Source organism: Nuphar pumila, chromosome 1, assembly GCF_984573655.1.
Source record: "Nuphar pumila chromosome 1, dmNupPumi1.hap1.1, whole genome shotgun sequence".
Lineage (NCBI taxonomy): Eukaryota > Viridiplantae > Streptophyta > Magnoliopsida > Nymphaeales > Nymphaeaceae > Nuphar > Nuphar pumila.
Genome location: NC_143249.1, coordinates 179,584,288 through 179,598,383, shown reverse-complemented (window position 1 = coordinate 179,598,383; position 14,096 = coordinate 179,584,288). Strand labels below are relative to the sequence as shown.

Sequence of the window (14,096 nt, the reverse complement as noted above, 5' to 3'; positions counted from 1 at the left end):
CCTTGCAGGGAAGGAGCACTGATTTCTAAAAATTTCAGTGAGTTCATTCTTTTCATGAGAAATCTTTTCATGAGAAAGCTTTCCTAGTGGGAGGTGTGAAAGGATTTATACATAAAAAGTGGTAGGTGATGGAAAAAACTAAGGCCCACTTGGTCACTTTTGCTAGCATAGCACTTTTCCACCATGATGATTTGATGTTTGTTTCATTCAAAGTGAGAAAGGAAAAACGAAAAATTGACCGTATTTTCTCGTGTAAGTTGCATCAAACAAACTAGTTTGGAGGTTGAGGGCCAAGTTTGAAGATTTCCAAAATGTTGGGGATAAGATAAAAAGCATGGAAAGACACTTTTTTCTAAACCCATTTCTAAGTTGACCTAGGGTTTGATGATTTTTCCTATTTTAGGATAAGATATTTCTTTTGGCATTGGGGGTGTAAGTAACGTGGGGTTACTTTACTATGGTTGACCTTTTATATAATCATGAGATTATGAACAAAACTCACATTACCGGAAATTTGAAGTCAAGCCTAGTTGTTATAGACCTAGTGTGGCATCTTAACTTGGTCAAAGACTCAGTGTGTTGCTTGACTAAGTTACAGCAGCCTCCCCAAGCCTAAGCCACTGGGTAATGAAAACATAGAAGTTGCTTTTTTTTTATAAAAAAAATGGTCCTCTAAAATCAACAAGGTCAATAAACTTTTTTTTTTTTGATATTTACATGGAGAAACCATCCACGGGATCATAGACCTAGTCACGCCCTGGCATACTTATGGTCGCTGTCCTGATAGCATAAAACTTTGTGAGCTTACCTCTTTGCCCAATGGAGTCACCACACTTCGGCTTGCGCAAGGGTGACACACATGAGATTTGAACCTAGACCACTTGCCAAGCAGCCTATGCCTCATCCCACTACGCTACTTCATTTTGCGCAACACAAACACACCTTTAATCAAGTATAACCAATCCGACATAAGTTCATCGGTGGAGATGTTAATTAATCGGACTTTATCTGATATTTGACTGGATTTTATTCGATCTAGTGTCTGTTTGGAATCTAGAACTGAGATAGGAGTTGATGCATTTGGCAAAAAGTTGGTCAAACTACTACCTGATGGCTGTTTGGAAACTGGTAGCTGGGATGGGAGTTAATGCACTTGGGATGGGAAGTGGCATTGTATTTACACTAAAGCATGAAATTGACAGCCCAAATCCAGGGTTTGGCAGCGGCCACTTTCCATCCCAGCTACTAGTTTCCAAACCTAGCCGTATAAAAGTGAATCTGGTATGAGCTTTTTCACATGTAAAAAAACAAATCTGGTTACTGGTGTGAGCTTTTTCACCATCCAAAACCGAATTGGAATTTGATTATGTTTATCCAACATCTAATCATTTGAATATGGTATTGGCCACATCGGTTTCGAATCCTAACCGTTAATCATTGGCGACAATTGAGTTTTCGTGTTGGAGCCACAAAGGGTTGGTGCGGTTGTGCAAGCCCATGAAAGACCAAGGAATATGGACCAAGATAGTTGGTGAGTCCATGGCTTGGGGGTAGTCAAACTTAGATTTTATATAATCAAAATAATTTTTACTTAGGGCATGTTTGGAAGAGAGAAAAACTCTCATAGGAAAAGAAAGTTTTGCTTATTAGAGTTTTGATACGAGAAGTTTTCCAAAAGAAAGTTTTCACTTGTTTGTATAGCATGAGAAAAAAAGAATAGAAAATGTGAAAAAAACGAGAGAAGAAAAAGAAGGTGATGGGTGGTGGTGAGATGGATGGTGATGGTAGGATGATGGACAGTGGTGGTGGTGATGAGATGGGTGGATAAGAGTGGAAAATAAATTTACGCTTGGTAAGAAACATTCTTCAACTACCTTAAATATTTCTTATCAAAAAGTGTACTTTTTTAGAAAAACTTTCTCTAGTCTCTTTGCATCACTTTTCTTACATCTTTCTCTCATCCAAACATGCTTTTAATGATTTGCCATTAAAGAATAAAACCAATAAGGTGGCATTACACAAATTGCAAAAAGATGACGTAAGGATCAGGAGGGTTTAATTAATTAATTAATTAAATTTTAATTACAACTAACGGAAACAATAATTATTTTCAAAAGAATCGTAGATGGGGAAGGGATTAAAACGAAGAGAAAAAGAAAGGAGGGGTTGGTGAAGAGCTCTCTCTCTCTCTCTTATTCATTCGTCCATCTCGATTCGATCCTGTATAGATTTTTCCTCGAGGAAGCGAATCGTCTTCGTTGATCGTTGCGATATTACTGGGTGATTTTTTATTGATGAATTCGCTTTTCTTTTGGTCTTTCTTTGTTGTTGGGTTGTTGTCTTCTTCTTTTTGTGATAAGTGGTTTTATTCTTGGTTTCCGATTCTTCTGTTGGGTGGTTTGGAGCTAACTAAGTCGATATTTGGTGGTATGTTTGATCGGATCGTGCTTGAATCAAATAAGGATTTGATGGGTCGATCTCTATGGCTAAGTTTATGGGCGTTTGACTTCGATGTTATGGAAGGAAGCGATTCTTGTGATCTTTGTGGCGGCTTTTTTGGCTTGATTTTACCCTTCCTGTCGATTACCTGCTTTTTTGGGTGATTGTGAGCTTTTAGTTGTGATTTTCTTTGAGATTATAGGAAATCCTATTATGTTAAGGCTTGAATTTATGTTAATCATAACTGAAAAGTAACGTATGAGCTTTCTGAGACGAGTGGGTATCTAAATGTTTGAGTGGAACTTAATTGGTCTCGGTTGATTAATATACTTTTTTGAATCGGTTCTGGTTTGCATCATTTAAGCGCTCAGTCTACGAAATTTTTGGAAGTTGGTTCGCTTTTCAGTAAGGTGTCGAATGGTTTTTTGGGTATTTGCTACGTGAGTGGGATCACGAATCCAAAGCTCAATTGGGCAAGATTGTGTTTATTGTTTTATGAATGATATTCTGTTTATGTTATTATATTTCACCTCGGTTGAACATATTTTGAATAATCGAGCTAACAGGATACGTATTTGTTTACATCTGTTGATCGAACACTAATTTTTTTGTGGGTTTGGGTTATTGGTTGTTCTTTATGGTGGTGCGTAGTTTTCTTCTCTTTTTTTTTCTTTAATGTAAATTCTATGAGAACTGTGAGAAAAGTAAAGCCGATTTTGACTTAATGGCATGTTTTTTTGCCTGTTGTGGGGTTTCTTAAGTGAACTTGTGTTAGACGAATGTCCCTTGGTTAACGATTTGCCGTTTGCAAGTTTTCTGTTTGTGTATAAATGTAAGATTTATGTTCTTGCCTGCGCGTTGTGCCTAATGAGGAAGCCCGTAGTCTTGCGGCTTTATTTATGGGTACTAACAGTTATTTTTTCAGGTATCAATATTAACAATACGTGATACCTGAAAAGGACTTTGATGTGAAATAACTAACAGGCTTTTTTTTCCTGTGTGTGTGTGTTTTGTTAAATAACCAAATTAGAGCCTTCACTGAGATGTTCCTTTTTTAATTCTATGCCTCGTAGAGTTTCAAAAGAGCAAAAATGTTTGGTGCTATTATGCAAAAAGTTGGGCGCAATGGATTCCCTGCCGCTGTATCCACCTTGGTAACGTCTTCTGCCTCATTCTTTAAGGAAACTGCGAGAATAAGATTTACTATTTCTCATGTTTGTATTGGGGCCCCTATGATCATTCTGTTGATGGGTATTAATCAACTCTATCATAACATAGAAATCGGTGTGCATGTTTCCTGGCTTTTCTTGCCGGCCCATGAACAGTCTTTACGCAGGATTTTCCCTGAACTGTCTGTGCTACAAAGGAATTTCTCAAGTGCTGTGAAGGAGGTATAGCTGAATTCTCTTGTTGTCACATTCTCTATTCATTGATTTTTGCGCATAAACTTTCTGATCCTTATTGATTCATTTATTGAGCAAACATAGCTAAGTATATGGAGCCATATAATCATACTCAATGGTGAACTACAAATGCAACAAGTCATGCAAGTGTAACTGAAAAAGTGCCATTACATAGTAAATGATGCAGTGAATATCACATTCAATGAAATCTTATGTACTATTTACTTCTTGCAAAGGCCAAAGTTTGCAGCAAACTGAGGAAACCAGGAATTTGTTCAGAAGTCTGAATCTTGAACCCAGAATGCCTTGTTCAATGAACATGTATATTCTTAAACAACAAGGTGCTACTCAATCTTTATATGAATAAGCCATTCATGAAAGACTGCCTTGGCACAATAAAATGTCAAATCATATTATCATAATTTGCTGGCATAATCCTACAGAGATAAATCCTAAAAGTAGCAAATAGATGGTGTCCAAGCAGGTTAACCGATTTAGAAGCTACATCCTGGTAGTCAATATTAATTCTCGATAAGGAAACAGCTCTCTTCTCTATGAATTGGTTGTTGTCTAAGAAACTAAAACTTTGTAGAATAACTGTCACTCTTAAGCATGCCTTTCAAGTTATACATTTGATGGAAAGAAAAAGAGTCAACGTAAACTGGTTGAAATTATATGCGAATGGGTAGTAGGAGTTGAAACCTGGAAGAAGCTATGTTTAGTGACTTAGTCTAATAATAGAAATAGTAGTTTCTTATTATTGTCTGGAAGTTGGGTTCTTTTGTCCTCATCTAGTTGTTTTTTTTAATATTCTAACACTTCTACTCACTATTTTAGCAGCTTTCTTCAATCTTTATGCTTGGATATGGTGTGATCCATCACTCTTGCTCGGCAAGGGTGTTCAACACTTGGTTCATAATAATCCACTTAAAGTGACCAGCCGGCATTCAAACTCATCAATTTTATCAAGTAGTTGAGATTGTTATAAAATCCAGATTTTGTAAGGATTCGGAGTTTTCATGGGTGGTCTATGAGACTTTAAAACTTTGGATTCTGATGGAGTTGGGGATTTTCGAGGAACATAAGTCCATATGTGATGATCACCCTTGTTGAGAATCATGCATGAAATTATTTTTGCTTCTCTCCTGTTTTTAATGTTGAAAGCATGGGTACACACACTGGATATTTGTGTCCCAATTTTCTTTATCTTTTATCTTTTTTTTGTCAAAATCCATATAGCATCTGATTTTCTCCCAATCAGTATTTATAATAGTATTTAGCTTTAGTCATAGCGAGTTAGATTCTTTAAGGCATGTGTTTGGATTATTACAGATGACAGTACGTGATGCTTTAAACTCTGCACTTGATGAGGAGATGGCAGCAGATCCCAAAGTTTTCTTGATGGGCGAGGAGGTATCTATAGGACGTGATAAGATTAAAATTTCTGAAAAGGTTTTGTTAATCTGTGCATTAATGCTGAATTTTTATGGCAGGTTGGTGAATATCAGGGAGCATACAAGGTTAGATAAAGTTCTAACGTGTGTAGATAGATGGATTGTTCCTCTGCAAGCAATTCCAGAATTTACCACTGTCATGGTTTTCATTGTAGGTTTCTAGAGGCCTCCTTGAGAAATATGGTCCTAACAGAGTTCTTGATACCCCTATCACAGAGGTAATTCATGTGTTATAAGAGTAACCTTATTTAGCAGTTTTGCACACCTTTCATTACAATTGGTAATATATGTCATTCTGTGCTTTACTTTAACGAGTTTTGAAATAACTGTGCAATGCATGTTAAATTATCTGGGATGTTCTTATTTTGAAAAGTCTGTAATTGAGGTATTCGTTGATGTCTGATTGCAGGCTGGTTTTGCTGGAATTGGTGTTGGTGCTGCTTACTATGGGCTTCGGCCTGTAGTGGAGTTTATGACTTTTAATTTCTCGATGCAGGTTTGAGTTATTTTCTTATGTTGTTTTCTTTCAGACATTTTACCATCATTCCTTTACTTTTTTCCATTTTTAAATAAGTACATGATGTACGGAACTAGAATTATATGAGAGACTAACTATGATTTCAAGTACAAAATTATATTTTCCCTCACCAAGATTTTCCCTAGAATTAGATTTGTGACTATGCCTTGAAATTAGTGTATACTATGTCTGGTTGCTGGAATGTGGACCAATGAACATTTTTTTATATTAGTGTATACTGGTATCTATAGAATATGTTAATAGATCTTCTTGATTAATGTTTGGAACAAATAAAAGAGTTACTGATTCCCGTAACTGCTGATATGTAGACCAATCTGCTCCTAAAATAAAGTTTATACAATTTGTCAGGAATTTGATTTGATGCATGTAATGGAGTATTTTTTATAAATCATATCAATTTGGCAACTTCTCTATGAATCAATTATGATTCATTGTAGTGGTTTGATAGAAGTTTCAGTGGACTTATGTCAAGTAAAAGTGCTGGAAGCATATCTAAAATAATAGTCATTCCAGCTGCTGCAAGTTCTTGAGGAACGATGGTTGCTAGAGGATCTTCACTCAAAAAGGACCTGACACAAACCTGGAACTTAGCTTGACCTAGAAACGACTGTAGGACTCTCAATTTGTTGAATCCTGACCAGTGGCCAGGCCCAAGTAGGGATGCCTAACGAGCCGAGCTAGCTCGGCCTCGACTCATTTAAGCTCGGTTCGGATTCATTTGAAAAAATAAATGAGCTGAGCTTGAACAAGGGTTCATTCTCAGTACAAGCTTGAACATGCAGTCTAGATCGGTAAGCCCAATTAAGCTCGGCTCACATAGTTATACAAAGAAATTAGATTTTATATATGTATGCACTTTGTTCATAATGTGGTCACAAAGCGTGTCTTACCTTAACGGGTAAGTCGTTCACCTTTGGAAGTGGCGTGGGTTCAAAATTCAAATCCCACCATTTTCCTCTCTTTCAAAGAGGCTTTTTACACAAATTCCAAAAACTTTGAAAACGTTTTTAAATTAAAGGTGTTCAGCTCAAGCCGATCCGAGCTTTGCTCGAGCCGATCCCCGGCAAAGGTTGTTCAAGCTCATCTCGAGCTTGATCCGAGCTTGAACAACAAGATTTTCTTCCCAAGCTGAGACGAGCCAGCCCAAGCACAGCTCGAACCTGGTTTGTGTGCATCCCTAGGCCAAGTATGAGCAGTTCTAGGTGTGACATTGGAGCATTCTTATTGAATCCAAGTCCAGCTGTTGCAGACTTGGTCAAATTTTAGTCTATTTGGTGACATGATCTATTCCGTCTGGTGTTGGTCTGGTCTAAGATGGAAACATCCAGACCAAGTACTTTATATTCATGCATTTGTGATATTCGAAACCATTGATTTGAATTGTTTAAATGACATAAAACGTTGAGTGAACAAAGTTGACCCTGTGTACTTTTATGACAAATTGCAAGCTGTCTGGTGTTGGATTTGATAGGCTGTAGGTTGGCATCCCAAGATCTTAATTAATATATCTTAGATCCAAAACCCATGTTTTGAAATATGTCAATCAACAGTTGCAGACTGATTTTATCGGGCTTCACTTGTTAATTGAACTGCAGGATGTAGTTAAAACTCTCTAAGCATGTTGTCACATGTTATTTTCCACATAAGCCTAATCTCCTAAAAAAACTGTGGGTTCACTAGTGCTGGATGTTTGTGCATTTGGTGTAGTTCGCGAGTTCCATGTCATACTTTTCATAAGCAAAACATAAAAGGTGGCCTCTGTTTACTTGTTAATTGAACTGCAGGATGGCTGAAAACCCTCTAAGCATGTTGTTATGTGTTATTTCCCACATAAGTCTAATCTCCTAAAAAATCTGTGGGCTCACTAATGCTGGATGTTTGTGTATTTGATGTGTAGTTCCTGAGTTCTGTGTTGTACTTTTCATTAGCAAAATGTAAAATGTGGCTTCTGTTCCTACAAATGTGAATTTGTTCTCCTGTATTAAACTGTTAGTTAGGACTTTATTCCATTTGTCCAGAGATGTATTAATGCATGTGCGTCTGGTGGCTACTTTATTCACAATCTAGAATCTCAATTAACTTTGGCAGTGTTTCATAGTATATGCATGTGTGGCTAGTGCTCAAATTCTGGCGTACTTATAGGCATGGTGTCTGCTAAGTGGGTCATGGTTCTCTCACATATTACTTGATAATGTTCCTTCCATGTCCATTGAATTTTTAAACTTTGTCTTTTCTTTAACAGGCTATTGATCACATCATCAATTCTGCTGGAAAATCATTTTATATGTCTGGCGGTCAGATCCCCGTGCCTATTGTTTTCAGGGGACCCAATGGGGCTGCAGCAGGAGTTGGTGCTCAACATTCCCAGGTTTGGTGCTGTTCTCTTACTTAACCATTGTTGTGATTGTTGATTGTACACAAGCGTACTTTGTTTATGGCTGGTGAAGCCTTTAGAACTGTTGTACATCTACCTCTACCTTGTTTTTCACATTTTGTTATTTAAAATTAAATACAAGAAAGCTGAATGGCAATGGATCTGGTTTTTTGACTCAATATTTGATGTCATTTATTTGGCACCAGTTCAACATTATGTTATATCAAAGTGTTCTTTATATAATTACTAGTTAGGTGGCCTGTTACTTGCCATTTGCATGTTATGACCTTCACTTGAAGTGTGTGGATTTAGTCTTAGCATTTTGCATTTAATTTTTGGGCATTAGTTGGAGAGAACTGCATACATCTGCAAGAGGTTTGGCACTTGTGGGAATGGAACCCTGACTGCCGGTCTAGTGGCTAGGCCCCTTCCACTGCACCAAACCCCTTGGGGCTCTGCATACATCTTTCTTGTCTTATAATTGTTGAGAGGCCAGTTTGCTGCAAAAACTTGTCTGCTTTGTTTCATTATTAATTTACCTTGGTTTTAAAACATTCAGGTGAAAAGCGACCTTTTGCATGTTCTTTTGTCAAACTACCAGTACACTAGGAGGAAACTAAGAATGACATTTATTTGATGATTTTGTTTACAGTGTTATGCTAGTTGGTACGGAGTTTGTCCTGGGCTTAAAGTGCTGGCTCCTTACTCATCAGAAGATACTCGAGGACTGCTTAAAGCTGCCATTAGAGACCCAGATCCTGTTGTTTTTCTTGAAAATGAATTATTGTATGTGTTGTGTTATTCATTCATATTAGAGAAAAAGAAACACCAGCTAGTAACTTTGTATTGGATCTGACAAATATGGTGTTGATGCAGATATGGTGAATCTTTTCCTGTTTCGGCTGAGGCTCTTGACTCTAATTTCTGTCTTCCAATTGGGAAGGCTAAGGTGTGTTTTGCGTGAATTTGCATGCTAATCAAGGTGCTACATTTTATTCTCATATATAATATTTTCATTTTGGCAGATAGAAAAGTCTGGAAATGATGTGACCATTACAGCTTTCTCTAAGATGGTTGGTTATGCACTTCAGGTCAGTGTGTTTTGGTCTGTTTTGCATGGTTGGCTGTTCTTTGCAAATATAGTTGTATACTACAGAGGCTAAGCATGGTCTGTTTGTAACTACTATTACTATCTAATAGCCTATCAGGCTGTCACTAATTAAAATGTGACAAAGCAAGCTGATTCTTATATTATCTAAAGTTGGATTGCCTTTTGAGTCCATTTCTTCAAAGCATTGCATCAGGTGCTTGTAAGGGTTTTATCAGTGTGTAATGCACAGCTATTGTTGTCTTGTGATTGTAATTGATTCTAGTTGCTTTTAGAGTACCATATAAAATGTTGTTCTACTTTTCAGACCATGGTTCAGAAATGTAAAAATTGGTCTTTTACATGGCAAATTGACTGCTCTATCTCTGATCCAAGTTACTTGGAATGGCTTATGTATGAATATTCAAAAAGATATTTTGGCTTCGAAAAAAATGGCCCAAGGGATAAATCTTCATTGGAACTATTAGTAGAAGGCAATGTGCAACTTGAATGACATTATTGGCCATGATTTTTGACATCTTTGGATGAATAGCTGCCTAATTACCTCTGCAAAGTTATTCTATTTTTGCGCACATTTACGTGTTACATCTAATTCTATCTACTTGTTTCCCAAAGAGTTTGTTTAATTTAGCATTTTGTTGCTCAAATGAAATGTGTAGCCAAGTGAAGGACAAATATAATTCCTACAAGTACAGAAGGTTTTTTGTTTTTTTTAGGTAGACTGGCAGACAACTGGGGGATAGCCCTCATGGGATTCAAACCAGACACTGCTTTGTTACAATAGTGTGACCCAAGGTTGTAAAAAGCATATTGTAACCTATTATCAGCCAAGCCCAAAATAAAACAGGTATTGTATTGTAAAAAATCTTATTTTTTAATTAAAAAATGAAAAATACAAAAATTCAGGAAAAAATCTAAAAATTTCATTACACACGAAATAATAATGAATTTCACAAGATACAACCGTAATATCACATATCAGGCATTTATGCGTTGCATAAGACATCAAATAATAAAGTTAATATTGCTATGAATACATGCATATCTGACAAGAAAAATGCAAAATATGAAATATCATGCAATTAAACTAACATGCCATGAGACTCGTAGTTTCATAATACAAAAACGAAAACAAAATCATCTTGATATCTACGTATCAATGACGCTCCATTTTCTTTTATATCCACTTGTACTACATGTTTGACTAAGAATGTGAACGACAAAAGCTCTCAAATTTGGGCAATCACTACCAATCTTAGTTCACCACGTATTTAAAAGTAAAAAAGAAATAAAATACAATAAAACAACAATAGATACACAACATCATAAGCAAATAACAAAATGAAATTGAAATAGACAAATAAATTAATTACCTAGACACATCGTTGAACGGTTTCACATTGCTACTTGTCTCCCTATGTCATACAATACACCATCATACATCTTCATTTCTCTATGATTTCATCTTAGATGCGATGATCAGGGATCAACCTCTCGATGCAATCCAAAATTCCCTTGTTCAGTTTTTTATTCATATTAAATGTGGGGGAGTATCTTAATGCATGATTCAAATAGTATGTTGCAGCATGAAGAGGTTGATAAACTTGCCCGATCCATCTATGAAATGATCTATAAAGTTCATCATCACTATAATCACCCTCCCATGATTGCATATACCTTGTTTTTGCAGCATATTTTTTTCATGATTTCTTTCTCTAAATCACTAAGCAACTATTGGCATTGCCATTTCATAGCATTTGACAAATTCTTTGTCGTGCATGGGCAACATTTTGATGTGTGCTGGCTAAATGATGCTTTAACCGAAACACACCACCAGAAAAAGTATTGTAACAATAGTTGGACTTGATTTTCAATCAGTTTCCACTCATTATTTAAGTGTTTCATTGCCATGTTGGATCTTTTGAAGCCATCTTCCTCCAAAAAACTCAATAACAAGCAAAGACTCAGAGATTTTTTACCGTAACCTACTTTGTTGAGTGAATAATGGGTGAAAAATTGATCCTGTGCGTGAAAAACACAAAAACCCTCTCCCTTGCGCAAGAATTGGTCCTTCAAAATGCCTCCAAGACTTCTAGGGAAGTGTGGGTTCCTCTCTAATGACTTTTAAATAAGTGAGGAAACCCCCCCTAAGGGGGTCTTTAAAAGTCAAAATCAAAAAAACTTTTTTCGACGCCTATTAAGATGCACCAAAGATGTATTGTATGATATACCCCTGTATATAGTCATGGTGTATCATGTGATACACCCAATACAGTCACAAGTATGTATCGTACCATATTTTCCTATATACAATATGTATCGTATCGGAACGTTATGATACCATACAACTGTGGTGTGACCTATCACCAAATCATCCCGCTATCTATTTCAACCATGCATATCAGTATGGAAGTTGGCAAAAAACATTCCAAATATCTTTTTTTTTTCAATCTCAATTGTGGTTTCCTCCTAAATGAACCTTGTCTAAAATAAATATCATAGTGGGAAAGAGTTACAAACATGAATTTTTCTTGTTTGCATTTTAATGGCTTTTTTAGTAAGGAAAAAACTCCAGATATAATGATATCGAGTGAAATTTTCCAAAAAATAAAAATAGCACTACAATAATATCACAATATTTCTTCAAAATTTGTCGTTCAATTTTTTTTCTTTTTCTATTCTATATCTGTTTAAACTCATTATTGTTCCAAGAATGCCACTTCTTTATTACTTCATGTGACATTATGAAAGCAGCACCATGTATATATTCTTGAAGACTTATTCTGTTGGGGCAAATTTTTGCATAATTTTCAGGCTGCGGAGATACTTGCCAAGGAAGGAATAGGTGTGGAGGTAAAACCAAATTGTTATTAAATCGAATACGAAGATCAAATCTTTCATGAAATTTTATTATTATGTCTTTTGCAGGTTATAAATCTGCGAACGATAAGGCCTCTTGATAGAGACACTATCTTTGCTTCTGTCAAGAAGACCAATCGGCTTATTACCCTTGAAGAAGGTTTCCCACAGGGTGGTGTCTGTGCAGAAATCGGGTTTGTGTCTTTCTTGGTTTGGTAAATTTTTATCAACTTGTACACCTTATATGGAAGTTTGTAGCTTTCTAATTTCCTCTTCTATTCAAACAGTCAATCAGTGATGGAGGAGTGCTTCGATTACCTTGATGCACCAGTTTGTAGAGTGTCTGGAGCTGATGTACCCATGCCTTATGCAGCCAATCTAGAGAGGATGGCCGTTCCACAGGTATAATATTCTCTTAATTGTTGGCCGTAGACTTCATATTTGGACAATAAATTAGACGGTTTTTGCTTCATCAATTTTCAACTCCCTGCTAATGCTGTTGAAATCCTGTTTGATGATATATGGATCAAATATAATTTTTTGATTGAAATCTTACCACCCACTCTCAAAAATATCAATTGTATGCAGGTTGACGACATTGTGCGTGCGGTTAAAAGGACATTTCGTTCTGTTCCCGTGTCTGCTGTTGCTTAAACTTTTGCCCAAGTATTGATTCTTCAAGCTGTGGATTGGCTTGATCATGCCTGCTTTTGAGATGTAAAGTTGCACACTGTTCTGAGGGAAGGGTAAATTTTCACTTGCATTTTGTTTTGCATTTTTCCTCTCAAGATGTTGTTGAGCCATCTTGTAGAATAAGCTGATGAAAGTCAAGAATTTTATGTGATGCTGAATTGTGTGAGCATCATTCAGTAAATTTGATGAAAGTGAAAACATGCTCTTTGCAAAGTAATGGTCTTAATCTGATTCGCGTGTGCATATCTCTGCATGCACCGCTTGGCACGTGTTCATGTTCATGTTCATGTTCATGTTCATGTTCATGTTCATGTTCATGTGCATGTTTGCATCCCATTTTTTTCTCCCTGATTTAGATACAAAGTGTGCTTTGCATTGTTGTATGTTAGAACTTTTGTTTAAGCTGAGAACAAATCAAGTTACTGAATTATGGTTCATAGAGTTCTGCTTTTGCCATTTCACCATCCTGTTCTTGGTGAAGCTGGAATTGGCAGCGATTGATACATCATCCCTATCTGGCCTCCTTGTGGGTGTGAGCCTACTGCTGAGTTTATGGCTTTCTCCACCTAACAAAGGGGGACTCTTGGGGCCGTTCTTTTAATTCCCGTGGAAGGGAAGAATCTTTATTGGGAATGGGCACAGATTTCTAAGAATTCCTGTCAGCACAGCCTTCCCACGAGAATGTTTTTATATGAGAGGAGGTATGAAAGGATTTGCACATGAAAAGTGATAGGTAGTGGGAAAAACTGAGGCCACATGTACCAGCATGGCTCTTTCCCATCATGGTTTTGACGTTTCTTTCACTCAGAACGGGAAATGGATGAAAAGGGATGTTAGCTTAGCAGATTCTCATGAAATTGCATGAAACAAGGCATCCCTTCGTGTTGGCAAGACCGGAAACTGTCAAGTCTGTTTGTGGAAGTCCCACATGGTTATCTCTGTTGAGTCCAGAATTGTGAAGACCGGGTTTGTGACATGCATTCTGCAAATGCAGAAGCCCAAGGTCCAAACTGCGTTTTTATTGCCACTTTTGATTCATTTCAGCATTTATGGGAAGTTTGTTGAAGTATCATAGCGAGATAAACTTCCTTTTGATTGTTCCATGGTGTATCTTTTGTGATCCCAATTGCCCAGCTAAAATGGGTGTGTTCAGATTATTAAATAGAGCATTGGCAGTCCTACCCTAGACAAACTTTAAAATTTCCATAACATTGAAGTATTTTTATCA

General features: G+C 36.7%; 1 protein-coding gene across 2 annotated transcripts; it reads left to right on the top strand.

Moving 5' to 3' along the window:
- Window positions 1-2,146: 2,146 nt before the first annotated feature.
- On the top strand, window positions 2,147-13,081 carry LOC149851478 (pyruvate dehydrogenase E1 component subunit beta-1, mitochondrial-like). Of its 2 annotated transcripts, none has more exons than XM_090000872.1 (15): window positions 2,147-2,280; window positions 3,513-3,593; window positions 3,765-3,830; window positions 5,175-5,255; window positions 5,336-5,362; window positions 5,452-5,514; window positions 5,706-5,792; window positions 8,077-8,202; window positions 8,861-8,994; window positions 9,085-9,157; window positions 9,234-9,299; window positions 12,131-12,169; window positions 12,245-12,369; window positions 12,463-12,577; window positions 12,764-13,081. In XM_090000872.1, exons 2-15 carry the CDS (start codon window positions 3,531-3,533, stop codon window positions 12,827-12,829), a joined length of 1,131 nt encoding a protein of 376 aa, XP_089856998.1. In that variant the 5' UTR covers window positions 2,147-2,280; window positions 3,513-3,530; the 3' UTR covers window positions 12,830-13,081. The 2 variants fall into 2 exon arrangements, with proteins under 2 accessions (XP_089856998.1, XP_089856993.1); XM_090000867.1 differs by having other exon boundaries at window positions 3,513-3,594; window positions 3,754-3,830.
- The last annotated feature ends 1,015 nt before the right edge of the window (window positions 13,082-14,096 follow it).

What these genes read in the sequence shown, in the direction of transcription:
- LOC149851478 (XM_090000867.1), top strand. Translation starts at nt 3,531, where the DNA reads ATGTTTGGTGCTATTATGCAAAAAGTTGGGCGCAATGGATTCCCTGCC. An exon ending in TCTCAAGTGCTGTGAAGGAG is followed by an intron (nt 3,831 to 5,174) that starts GTATAGCTGAAT and finishes GGATTATTACAG; the next exon opens with ATGACAGTACGTGATGCTTT. An exon ending in TTGATACCCCTATCACAGAG is followed by an intron (nt 5,515 to 5,705) that starts GTAATTCATGTG and finishes GTCTGATTGCAG; the next exon opens with GCTGGTTTTGCTGGAATTGG.